Source organism: Rhinatrema bivittatum, chromosome 2, assembly GCF_901001135.1.
Source record: "Rhinatrema bivittatum chromosome 2, aRhiBiv1.1, whole genome shotgun sequence".
Taxonomy (NCBI): domain Eukaryota; kingdom Metazoa; phylum Chordata; class Amphibia; order Gymnophiona; family Rhinatrematidae; genus Rhinatrema; species Rhinatrema bivittatum.
In genome coordinates, this window is record NC_042616.1 from 263,006,823 (window position 1) to 263,020,430 (window position 13,608).

The following is a 13,608-nucleotide window of genomic DNA, read 5'->3' on the forward strand; positions in this document are numbered from 1 at the left end:
GAGGAAAGCCTAAAGAGGTTAGGGCTGTTCAGTTTATAGAAGAGATGGTTGAGAGGGAATATGATAGAGGTCTACAAAATCATGAAAAGACTTGAACAGATTATTACCCATAAACAAAATTATGTTGTTCAAGACAAAATAATTGGGGGATCCCACAATAACATAATAAAACCAAATATATCTAAATAAGAGGAGAGAGAATTGCAATTTAATTCCTATTTGGCCTTACTGTTAGATGTTATTAACTCTGTTGGGCTCAGATTTGTCTGCAATAAATGTTTATGGGTAATAATTATTTGTATTTTGAAGATATGTAAGTTGTATTACAAGATTTCTTATCTTATTTGGAATTATGGTGAAATATATAAAAATTTTCAATAAAGTATAAATTTAAAAAAAAAAAAAAAAAAGACTTGAACAGATAAATGTGAATCTGTTATTTACTCTTTTGGATAATACAAGGACTAAGGGGCACTCCATGAAGTTAGCAAGTAGCTCATTTAAAACAAATTGGAGAAAATTATTTTTCACTCAATGCATAATTAAGCTCTGGAATTAATTGCCAGAGGATGTGGTTATGGCAGTTAGTGTAGCTGGGTTTAAAAAAAGATTTGGATAAGTTCCTAGAGCAGAAGTCCATAAACTGTTATTAATCAATAAGGATTAGTATCTTGGGATCTAGTCATTTAATGTTTGGGTATTTGCTAGGTACTTGTGACTTGATTGGCCACTGTTGGACATAGGATACTGGGCTTGTTGGACATAGAATACTTGGTCTGAACCAGTATGGCATCTCTTATGTTCTTAAGGTCTTATAGACCAAAGGAACTTTTTCACATTGTTAAGAGTTTAACGTCACAGTATTGACCAAATTGAGGTACTGATGTTTCTCTGGTTAGAAGCGTCCGCTCCGCCAATAAAAACCTTCTAGAAGTTCCCTCCATCAAGATGGCATGTTTAGACATAACCTGAAAGTGAGCCTTTTCAGTAGCTGGACCCCTGCTCTGGAATTTGATCCCAGACAATCTTAGAAACTCCTCCGGTAAGAAAGAATTCAAAAAGAACTTGAAAACTTATATTTTTGAAAAAGCATTCCCCAGTAAGAAATAATGACTCAGCACCCACCACCTTTCCTGACTAGCTCGTTAGGCCAGAGACCTCCTTCAATATTCCTACTACATGTCTGTTTTTGACAATCCAGTTGGAATCTAACTGTTTTCTCCTTCGATTTTAATTATGTTACCTGTTCTTATGATTTTAATTTAACTCAAACCTTTTAATTCATTTTCTTGTATTACATACTTTTGTCTGTATTTAGTATTTTATTTTGTTTTTAATATGTATGTACACCATGTAAACAGTTTAGACTACCTCCCAGTAAAAAAAGGTATATAAAAAATTTTTAAATAAATAAATAATAGAATTATGTAATCATTTTGCTTCCCACTTTCTCACAGTAACACCATAAACCAACAGCACAATTATCCAGCGTCAGCAGATATTTTGACGGTAACTACTGATTCAGGGGTAAATGGTAAACTAAAATACTTAGCTCAGAATGGTATTCAATCCGGATGCCAGCATCTCATTCAGTTATCCCAAAATGAGGCCATCTTATGTAGCTATATCTCTTGCGAGGTGATGTATTTGACATCATCTATTTAAAAAAAAAAAAAAAAAAAGCATAATAGCTGATTGGAGGGAGATGAAAATGTGTATAGGAACACTAAGGGGCAGATTTTAAAAGTTACACGAGCATCCTACATTGTGCGTACTACGTGGCCGCCCTGCCATGCCCCCGGACTGCCCCGCCATGCTCCCAGACTGTCTGCCCCGCCCCTGGACTGCCCCCTGCCCTCCCATTCAGAAAAGCCCCGGGGCATACGTGTGTCCCAGGGCTTTACGCGTGCCACCGGGCCTTTTGAAAATAGGCCCAGTGCGCGTAAGCTCCCTACGTACATAAATGCTTTGAAAATCTGCTCCAATGTATTATAATATATTGTGCATATACCAAATAAATTACAGTTTTTCACACGCACACATAAATTGGCAAACTCGTCATTAAAAGCATGAGTAATCCGACTGAAATGAGCTCAAAAGGAGCAACAGTCTGTAAACAAAAGATCCAAAATTGTTCTCTCTGCAAAAGATGCCTTGAAGTATTGCGCCTCCATGCCAATCAGGGGTAATTTACTCAGTCACAACAAACTTCAACTGCTCAAATAATGATTCAGTTGCAAGCAATGTGAAGCAAAAGGTGCAGTTGTGCGTTGGTTCTTCAAACAGCTATGGTGTTCTAGCCTCCTGACTCCAAATCTGCGCGGGGGCAAGGTCAGGTCAGTGCCATTTTGAAACATGGTGCTGATCAGGCCCGGGGCTAGGGGTGTCCCGGGCCCTATCACAGGAACATCTACTAATTTTTTAAGGTTTGGAGGTGGGGAATGGGGGTTGGGGGACCTCCCACAATCCAATACTTCTTTTTTTTATAAACATTTGGGGGGATGGGGGAAGGAGGTGGGGATTCTATACCCACAACGTATTGGTTGGTACATTGTGGTGAGGGTGGGGGGAATATTGAATGTCCTATTTTCAATGGAAAAGGGGGTGGGGAGACTGCATTTTATTCAAGACATGGTGAGTGGTGCCATTACTGCAAGACCTACCTAAAACTTATTTTACTTTTGGGTGTGGGGGCCACCTCTAGTGGTGGCCCTGGTTGAACCAGGGGTTAGCTCTGACCCCACTCTTTTTTGGCATGGCACTTTTTTTTTGGACTTGCATAGCCCTTTAAATGTTATGTGGGAGCCTCGGGACTTGAGTTAAGGTCTGAGGGCTCCTGCATTATGTTTAACGAATCCCCAGGAGGTATTGTTATTTTATTGTGGCTGACCATGTTTTTGGGCTGACACAATAAAATACTCACATGAAATTAACTAGTAATGACTTGCTTTGCAAGCATTTACCTTATTCATTAATGCAAAATGCATGCAAAGCAGCTCATTGTAATACAGGAGGGAACCTGGTCAGGGCCAAACAAAATATTGCATATATCGCGCGATTTATACTGTTTAACACATGTTAGAGCACTACCGCGGCTTGATCATCTCCCAGTCAGTTACTACTGAATTAGCGTTTTCTTCTAGATCTCTCTTATGATGAACTTGCTCTTTATCCTATACTTTACTTAACCAATGTATTTTCTGAAATTGATGCTTTGTGATCTATCTTTCAGTGTCTTTGACAGTTTTTCCACTTAGGTAAGAATAATTTTCTTTTGTTACCTTTGTTTCCGTATTTCCTTGGTATACTTTTGTTTAACTAACTCCCTTGTACTGCATCCATGTCTTTTTAGTAAATGTCACTAGTGTCTGGCAAGACCTAGGCTGTTGTGTGAGTGCAAACTTAGCTGTATGAAGCTGGGGTGCATTGTCTCCGAGGCTCACGAGGATTGCTGATGGCGATCTTTAGAGGCACTGCTTGAGAGTGATGTACTTCTGACTTTGGTTCTCTGATCTGTCTCCTTGGGTTTTTTCCAGGAACTGTAGGAACAAACTTTTGACCTGACTTTAGGAAATCTACAATGTGACCCTAATATGTGTGCAGTAGGAACCTACCATGTACTACTGATATCCTAGCTAATGAAATAAAAGAATAAACAATTGTCCTTAACTACATTTGTCTTTTCTCTTCTTTTGGGAACAGGAATTTTTTTTTTCAGTCTCTCCTTTAGAAATTTGGCTCTCTGCTAGCCTTGGTCAAAATATCTATTTAATTGTCCAGCTTAATATCTTTGACCTTTCACCTATCAGTAACAGTGGCTCAAAACAATGTCTCTGTTCTACTTTAATGGACTTACATCAAAGTTCACAGAAGGAAAACTGGGATATAGTCACTTCTCCGTTGATTCAGTTCAGCTTTCCTTCTTTGTCCCTTTTGGCAAATAGTTTCACACTGTGTTCTAACAGGCTTCAGAGCTATGCCTCACTTATAAAACTTAATTCTCCCCTTCTGCTTGACATCTTGTCGTCATAATTTTCCTGTCACAATTGAAGTTACAAATCACACCTGACTAGTACAGGTAAATTCCACATCCCTGTTCAGGTTATTACCTTTAATTTTGTCTTCACTTCTTTCTTATCTTGACTCTGGATTTTCTTATTTTCAAAGTCTCATTCACCCTTTTACTCAATCACATCTTAACAGAGATGTATTCTTCTATCTGTTCCACTATTCCTGTGACAAACAGTCAGGTTTTTTTCTCTTATCCTGATTCCAAGGGCAGAGCACCAGCTGTAAGCTCCTGCCTCTTTTCACAGGATCAATCTCTCTGCATGTGTTCTTTTTTTTTTTTCCACTTGGAGGATCACTGCCTTTGGTCTCAAAGCAAAAAAATAGTTCCTCACATGGTCCTAATGTACTCTTAAACACCTCTTACTGGACTCCTTTTTATACTCCTTAACATGGAAGGAGTCTGACAATTAATATCATTCAATTAGAAATGTTCTTAAATATAGTTTTATGCTTCTAGGGAACACAGTTACAGTCCCTTACAGTCCTTCCACCAGCCTGCTTACTAATAAAACAACTTAAGCATGAGGCTTCTCTCAGCATAAAGGCTGAGGTCTGTGTAAATTAACCTGTCACAGGGGACCCATTGACATGTGGAGCCCTGCTTGTTTCAGCTCCTCAACTCCTTTTCACCCATAGACTTATATTTGCTCAAATTACTCCTATTTATTTTATTATATACCAACATTTAATCTGAGATATCACATCGCTTGACATTCAGGTATTGTAGGTATTTCCTTATCTCCAGAGGGCTTACAATCTAAGTTTTTGTACCTGAGGGAATGGAGGGTAAAGTGACTTGCCAAAGGTCACAAGGAACAACAGCAGGACTTGAACCCTGGTCTCCTGGTTTGTAGCCCACTGCTCTAACCACTAGGCTATTCCTAGCCATTTAGCTTCTAAAATTGTAATAAACTTCATTTTGAAATAAAAATTATACAATGGGATTCTCCAGTCCTTCCTCTGATGTAGTCTGGCATTGGTTTAAATACTTTTGCTCGAGCTTTTCCAGAACGATTTATATTGCTGGAGATCTGTGTTAATGTCACTTCCTTTCTCCTTTCCTTGCCTGACCCGGCTGATTCAAAAGAAATATTAGCAGCACAGGTACAAGATGTTTCAAAACTTTCCCTGTGCTCTCCCTCTCTTGCTCTTTTTTTTCTGTGAGCCCTACCTTTTTTTTTTTCTTCTTAGTAGCAGGAGCTGTCTTCCCTCCTCTTGGCTTCTGCTTTCTGACAATGGGCTCCAGCCTTTATCATGCTGTCCTTCAGAACCACCAGTAGGTAATAATCAGCATGGGAAAGAGAAGTATAACATGAGCTTGTCTGTTTACCACTGCAGCATTCCCTGCTTTTCTTTAACAAGGCACACATAATATAAGTCTTTTCTTCACATATTTACATTCCACAGGTGAAGACAGGAGCAGCAGAGGCTGAGAGTCTGTCTTTCATTCCCGCTGCCTGAACATCTCCAGCCTGCACTGTGCCTTTCTGTATCACTGCCAATACCTGAGCTTCCCTCTCTGCGTTGAACTGTTCTATGCCCCGCCTCCCAGTGATAGCATCGGGAGTATGAGTGAAGGCAGGAGCAGCCGAGGAGCAGAGTGCACCCTGTGTCCTGCGTAACAGAGGAGCATGCTTGTTTCTGCACTCCTTCATGCTCTTCGAGTGTAAGCTGAGTGTTTATTATACTTTGACTGTCTATTTCTTACTTTATCAACAGCCTTTAGATCTCAAGCAGGATTAGTGTGGATATAAAAGCCATACCAGTGGTCTGGGGCCATTGTCTTTATGGTGATGTTTCTTATCAGAGGACTATACATCTTACACAGCAATATTCGTCTTTACTATCTGTGAAATTTTTTCAAATTTGTGATAGTTCTTGATTTACGTAGTTTGTCTGCTATACTTGTGAATGCAAGGCTGATCCTTAATGTTGCGGTTATTTTTTTTATTTATAATCTGCTGAAAAATCTGATATACTGTATCTCATTGAAACAGGGTTCCTGGACTCTAATGTAATATTATTTAACCAATTACACCCTTTCCTCCTGGAATTTGATCTCTAAACCATGTAAAGCTAAACCCAGAGGTGGTCTTTTGATTATATTTAAAAAATCATTGTCATGTGTCTTGTATATGGTCCCACTGGACTTCTCACGGCTGACTATTCCCCTTTTTTGAGTTTTTATCGAATTATCAATTTGACAGTCATAAATTGTTAGTATTAGGGGATGTTAATTTGCTTGTTAATGAGCAACCATCTCCATGCAACTTGCACTGATTTTTTTTTATCTGCCATGGCTGCCTTGGGCTTAGAACAGATAATAAATGAGCCTACTCATAAGTATGGTTGCACTCCTAGATCTAATCTTTTAAATAAGTCTCTCTTTCAATTTGATCCATCTAATTAAATGTATCATGTTCACAAATATTCTGGGCAGAACATTATCTGATCTGACCACAATATTTGGTCCTTTTTGTGCGCAAGACTAGTCCGTTATTTCAGCAAGTACAATTTCCTAAATTGATTGTGACCAGTTGTGTAGTGATTGGATCCCAGTCTTTTAACTGCCCCTCTGACAAATTTAGAAGAGGCAGGAGTACACTGGAGCCAGCCCCTTAAGCAAGCTGTGGACAAATTAGCTTTAAGAAACATGTACAACGTTTCAAAGCCTAAGGAGCCAGCAGAAGTCATATCTTCATCATCTGGAGCACAGGTGAAAGATATTTCAGTCAGCCACTGACAAGTTACCCTGCACGCAGCAGCTTGAGAAATACAAACATCTGGTGCTGTATGCATAAAAAGAGTTATTTCACCTTACATATTAAAATCACTGGAAGACAAGTAGCCCTCATTAATTGTTTTCCATAATACAGGAACTACAAGAAAGCACTTTGCTTCCCTTTCATAGTGATGTGTGATTCAGCTTTTAATAAAAAGTTGGTATCTATTTATTCATTTAATTTATTCGATTGACTTATTTATTTATTAGTCGCCTGGTGATGAACTTACAAAAATACATACATAATCCGTCAAGGGGCTCCGCCTCCGAATCAGGGATTGGGGTGGAGACGGGCCCACGAACACAATTTAGACCTGGGTCAGTCTGCCCACCAGCTTCTGCTTTCGGAGGTTTTTAGGTTTGCTTTCCCTTTCTTTTTGTTGCGTTCGTGCCTATTCTCACCCTCGCTCCACCCTCTCTACCTTTGTGGCGACTCCCTTCGGCTCAGACGGACAGATGCAACCGTGGCTTCTCTCCGCCTCTTGGTCCCGGTGTCCCCGGGCTGGCTTGACGCTATGGATCCGCCATGTTCCTGATGACGTAAGGGTGCATGCGTGCGCTCCAGACTTTGTACCTCGGGGGCATCCCCCCGTAGTGACGTCATCCATTTTCAATTTAAAAGGTCTTTGCTAACTAAAAACGAGTTAGCAAGGAACTCCAAAGGGACTTGCTTCGGCAGTCCACGCTACTTGCAACTACATTCCGAGTCAGCAAGGGGAAATCTTTCTCCACTGCTCAGCCTTTTCAAACTTACCAGGAGTACCTACTCCTTGGGGGCTCCGCTCTCTCTCTCTTGATTTCAGATTGTTGGACGGGATCCGGTACTCGCTCCTCGAGGGCCTACGTTCCCGAAGACTCAGAAGACTCCTATTGCCTGGAGGCGATCGCAGACATGAACACAGTGAGTCCTATTACAGACAGGAACCAGTACTCGCTCCAGGAGGGCCCTTGTTCCTAATCGCTAAGGCTCCTTTCAGTCTAAGACGTTATTGCAGGTACGGAGATCGTGAGTTACCATTGCAGACTGCAGATAGGAACCGGTACTTGCTCCGCGAGGGCCTACGTTCCTAATACCTTTCTCATACTCTCTTCTTCCTCAGAAGATATCATACCTATTAGGGGTGTGCATTCGTTCCCTACGAATTGGGAATCCGCAACGTATAGGCCATATTCGTTGTATTCGTGAGGAAGCGAAACGTATCGCGAGTCCCACGAATACAATGAATCTTCGCCAAATTATTCGGCCACTTAAAGGAGCCAATTTAAACAAACCCCCCACCCTCCTGACCCCCCCAAAACTCCCTGGTGGTCCAGCGAGGGGTCCGGGAGCATAGTTGGGGTTCCATTTGAGGTGGCCTTTGGTCTTTTCCCAGCACAGTGTGCTCTCAACTTCCTTGGAGTCAGGGAGACATCCAAGGGACCGAGCAGTGCAGTCTGCTCAGTAAGCAGCACTCCTCACCCCTTCTCCCAGTCACTTGAGCACTTTGCTTTTGATTTGGAATGCTGATATATGCTGGCTGGGCATGAGCGTCACCTTCCAGATGTCTGATTGCTATCGGTGCTCCAGCCTCCATTATTGAGGGCTGAGACGCCTGCCATGCCCAAGTGCACCCCTAAAGAAATATGAGTGCACCCCTAAAGAAATAGTAGTAATAAGATTTCTGAAACCTCAGGGGTGTTCATTCTATCACAACTGCATATACTTATGGCTCTGTCCATTATTATGCTGATAATCTGGTGTTAGCTGAAGGCTCCTTGCCATCTCAGCTGCATCCGAAATTTTCATAGCACACTTGAGCTGCTGCAAGGCATCTTGATTCATGGTATGACACTCACACTATAAAGGCCAAGGGCTGTTTATAAGCATCCAGGCCTGGATTTGGCACTAGGCACACTAGACCTGTGCCTAGGGCAACAGTTATCTGGGGCTCAGGCAGAGAAAAAAAATCCTGCCTCCAGTAGTGAAAAACCCTCTGCCTCCTCTCAGCTCATTTCCCACGGTATCTTCTCCCGGGGTGTTTCGGCAGCAGCTGCTGCTGCTCACATAATCTATACTGTACCATCAGTGAACACTACAGTAGCACAGGATAGCTGCACAATAACATTCAATGATGGGTCGATGTCTCTATCACCTCGCTTGTGCTGGTGGCTGGCGTGGCACCAGGCAAGCCAGCTCAACATGTTCAACTCAATCAAAAATGTGTTGCTGTTATACAGACCCTGCAGTGGCGTGGCTATTAGTGCAGGGCAGGCCCACCGTCTTCCCACATTCTTTAGTCATCAACCCACCATCTTGGTTGAGGAATCATGGTGTAGGCCGTGACCAAAAAAGCAGGGAAGATGGTGGGCCAGTCCTGTGCTAGAGCCACGCTGTGCCACTATGGGATCTGTCGCCACTCCAACTCTCCAATCATGCCTCATTCATTCGCTAGAGGGAAAGGCCACCATAGGGGTGTTTGAGGGCTGCGGGAGCCAGAGACACTGTTTTGCTGGCATCGACTTACAGTTTTGAACCACACCCAGCCTGGCCCCTGCCCTACCTAATTTTACAACCACCAGATTCCAGGCTGTGGGAGCTGGGGTCACTTTCTGCCAGTGCTGCTTTACATTTTTGCACCATGCCCAGCCCCTGCCTAAGTGTAGAATTGCATGGGGCTGGGGCTGGGCCTGAGCATGGTGCAAAAGTGAAAGGTACCACTGGCAAAAAGTGTTCTCGGCTCCCGCAGCCTGCAAACACCCCAGTGGTGACCTTCTTGCTCAAAATGTGGCCCAGGCAAGGCCCAGTGCAGCAATGAGTGTTACATGAAAAGCTGGTGCTGCTGCCATGGAATTCCCATCCGGCCAGGCAGAGAGTGACGGTGAGTAATGATGACTGTGCTGGCGGGGTTCCCACACCCCACCAGCAAGAAGAGAAGACCAAACATGGGGCTGGGCCCAAATCCAGTGGTGAGAGAGTGTCTGAGTAATCTGTAGGATAGAAGACAATGACTGGGGAGGTTAGGTAGACAAATGAGAAAGGAGGTGAGGGAAGAGAAAGAAGAGTGACAGAGGGAGGGGGTTAGGGTGAGTCAAATGTGAGGGAAAGGGAATGGAGAGAGTTGGAAGAGGGTAGAAGTGAGAGAAGGAGGTCAGTGACAGAAGGATGGATATGTAAAGGAAGGGGAGTGAGTGTGAGGAAAGAGGGGATTGGAGGTGAAATGGGAGTTCAAAAGAGAATGTAAAAGAGGATAGAAAAAGAGGTGAATGGGTGAGAATTCAAAAAGGGATGTGAAACAGACTCTTTTACATGTTTGTGTGAAAGTGAGCTTGTGTGAGAGTCAACATGTGTTTGTGTGAGACTGTGTGTGTATGTACGAGTCAGTGAGAGTGTGTATGTGTGTTTGTGTGTATGAGAGAGTCAGCATGTGCAAGTCAGTGAGCTATCCTTTTCTTGTGGTAACTCACATTCAGCTTTCACGCACACCAGTTACAGGCAGGGGGTGAAAGGAGAAGACCGTTGCAGACTGTAGGAGATGGTGAGGTTTGAATGGCCCTACAGGTAGGCAGGAACACTGAGCATTTGCCTGACATGCCCTGAGTAAGTGTGTGTATATGTTGCGACCGTCGCAGCCCGACGTCTTCACTCCGCCCTCCTTACCTCTTTGGCGACTCCTCCTGCGGTTGACGGACGTTTGGCTGCCGCGGCGTCTTCCTGCTGTCCTCTCCGGCGTCCCCAGACTGGCTTGGGCACTGCCTCCCACCATGCTGTTCATCTGCCTAAGAGCGTGCGTGCCGTGCGGCCCTGCTTCAAGTACCTTCAGTGGCGCGAACCTCGGGGCGTCCCCCTGTGATGACGTCATGCATCCAGGATACAAATAGCCTACGCGATTGCTAGTTTATGCGTTAGCAAAGGTTGGAACTCCTTCGTATGGGTTTCGCTCTCTGAACCTATCTACTCTGCCTCCATTTGGACTACTCTATTGGGGTACCCGCTCCTCAGGGGCCTCTCTTTCTTTTCTCTTTCAGGTCGCTGTCTGGAACCGGTACTCGCTCCTCGAGGGCCCATGTTCCTGGACTGCTACCTGGACTTCACTTTTGCCTGGAAGACACCGCTGCCTATACCATCTGTGAGTTACCATCTATCTCTCTCAGAGCTGTTCCCTGGAACCAGGAACTCGCTCCTCGAGGGCCTGCCTTTACTTCAGCTCCTGTGCTCCATACTGAGAGACTGCTGCATGAGTACATTACCAACGAGGTTCTAATCCTGAGCTCTGCATTCACTGCTGCTACTCATGATATCAGTTTCTCTCCAATACAGCACAGTCATTGTGGGATCGCTGTTCCAGAGCCTGAGAGACTACAAGCCCAGCCGGGCTATTTTCCAGCTCACTACTGCCACCTCTGGTGGCTCACCATCACTGTCCTAAGCTGAGCCTGACCTATGGCCCCTTACGGGACCTTCCCCCGTGGGCGTGGTCATCTGCCACAGAGTCCAGGGATCCACCCAAAATCCTTACAAACAATAACAGTATGAGAGAGTCAGTGAGAAAATGAGTGAGAATGAACGTGTGTGTTAGAGAGTGTGTGAGAATATGAGAGAGACAAAGAATAAAATCTATGCACAACCTCCAGCCCTTTATATTCTAGTGTGACTGGTATGGAAAGTGGGGGATTTTTTTAAATCCTTATTCATTTTAATTATTAGGCATTACTTGTTATGTTCACTGTTTTGAAATATGTTATTGGTGTTTGAGAAATGTTTAAACATTTTTATGAGTTTTTAATTATTCAATTTGTCAGATGTTTTGAAATATTTTTATTAGTATAGTTTTACTATTATGTTTGATGTTTTTTGTATTTTTTTTTATTAAGAGGAATGGTAATATTTCTGTTTTTTCCATTGTATGTGCACTGCATACAGAGTCAGGCTTCTTGAAGTTTCCAATTTAGTTTTGTCTGCATGTTTCTATTTATTCTTTATGGAGTCTTTATTCCGTATTTGGTGAGGGTCTGTCTGTGTTCTGCATGTGTGACCATGGTGAGGTATTCTGTTACAAATAGTTTCTGTATAAGGGTCTATAGCAGCTTGGCTTGTTTTGTTTTCTTAATAGAAAGTGTTTTAGGGCCTGGTGTAATATTTATGGTGTTGCATTTTCATAGACAGGACTTTTGCTGTGTTGGTGTTGGCAGTCAGTGCTGTTTTCTTAAGGGAGATTTCCTATATTGCAATTCAGTCTACTCACGGCTTTCTGAGAGCCTAATACCATATGACAGTATTCTTCAATTCTCTACAAACACTACAGGGAACAAAAGACCCAGATTTATCTACCAAAACTCTAGTAACCTTACCCTCCCTCCCTACTTCCTACTAGGAGGTGAACCAGTTTGCACAACCTCTGCTAGATTCAATCTGTTGTTTGAATGTGTGGGGCAGTGTAATCAGCTGGGTCTGCATGTTCAGATGTCAGATTGAAGCTGGCAGAATGAGGCACACACAGGGGAAAAGCACTGCTCTCTTCCCGCTGGTGGAAGAGGAAGGAGGGTCAGAATCGTGCAAAATTTGATTTGGTGTACCACAAGGTTTGAGCAAACCTGAAAGCATGCCATGAACTGGAAAAGGTTAAGACTCACCATTACTTTATTTCTGCTTTGAGCTAAGTGTTAATTTCATTGTTAATGTCCTACCTGGGTGGGGGGCAGGGCACAACATCACCAACAGTGCCTAGGGGTGACAAAAACCTAAGTCTGTCCCTGTAAGCATCAACCAACGGCTCACCTTCTTACATGGGGAAAGGTAGTTTAATCTATGTGGGCTATGTTTCGCCAGCAAACAAAAAAAGTTTTTTAGTCAAGCTGAAGCATCCATCTTCATTAATATTATCGCATGGCAAATGCCGTGAATTTTTCCCGAGCCTTTACACTAGCTTAGCATATAATTCTTGACTACGCTGTTCTCATTGGGCGGATTTTCAGAGGGTTACACGCGTAACCCCGAAAACCCGCTCCTGCACGAGCCAAGACTATTTTGCATAGGCTTGGCGAAGCGCGCAAGCCCCGGGATGCGCGTATGTCTCGGGGCTTGAAAAAGGGGGCGGGGCGGGGGCAGGGTGGGGCGGTCCAGAGTCGGGGCGGGGGCAGGGCCAGCGCGTGCAACCTACGCCTGCCTGAAGGCAGGCGCAACTTCGCGAACAAAGGTAAGGGGGGTTTTTAGATAGGGCTGGGGGGTGGGTTAGGTAGGGGAAGGTGGGGTGGCAGAAAGAAAGTTCCTTCCGAGGCTGCTCCAATTTCGGAGTGGCCTCGTAGGGAACAGGGAAAGCCATTGGGGCTCCCCTAGGGCTCGGCGCGCGCAAGGTGCACAAGTGTTCACCTGCTTGTGCGCGCCGACCCCGGATTTTATAACACGCGCGCAGCTGTGCGCACGTGTTATAAAATCGAGCGTAGATTTGTGCGCGCTGGGTTGCGTGCACAAATCTACGTCCGCGCCTAAGTTTTAAAATCTGGCCCATAGGGAGCAATGGCCAAGGCTCCGTCCACCACAGAGCAACATAATGCACATTCAGCTGTGTCTCTAACTTGATCTACCCCTACAGTGTGCTCTGGCTCTGCCAGCCACATTGCTGTACATCTCATTCGGGATGCGTACATAGGCTTGGCAGCCTAGTACTCTCAAATAACTTATGCAAAGTTTTCTATGTTCCCCTTATTGGCAGCAGGTTCAGTGAATAGTCCTGTCATGCAACTGTGTTGGCATCAATGGCAGGAGGCTTTCTCGCTGT

The 13,608-nt window shown here is 43.9% G+C and overlaps 1 protein-coding gene across 1 annotated transcript in view; it reads left to right on the plus strand.

Moving 5' to 3' along the window:
- LOC115083266 overlaps positions 1-13,608 on the plus strand; it is a 145,814-nt gene that overhangs the window by 84,723 nt on the left and 47,483 nt on the right. Inside the window, exon 5 of the mRNA XM_029587075.1 lies at positions 1,458-1,527. Coding sequence (XP_029442935.1) covers positions 1,458-1,527 — 70 coding nt within the window. The remainder of the gene's footprint in view (positions 1-1,457; positions 1,528-13,608) is intronic.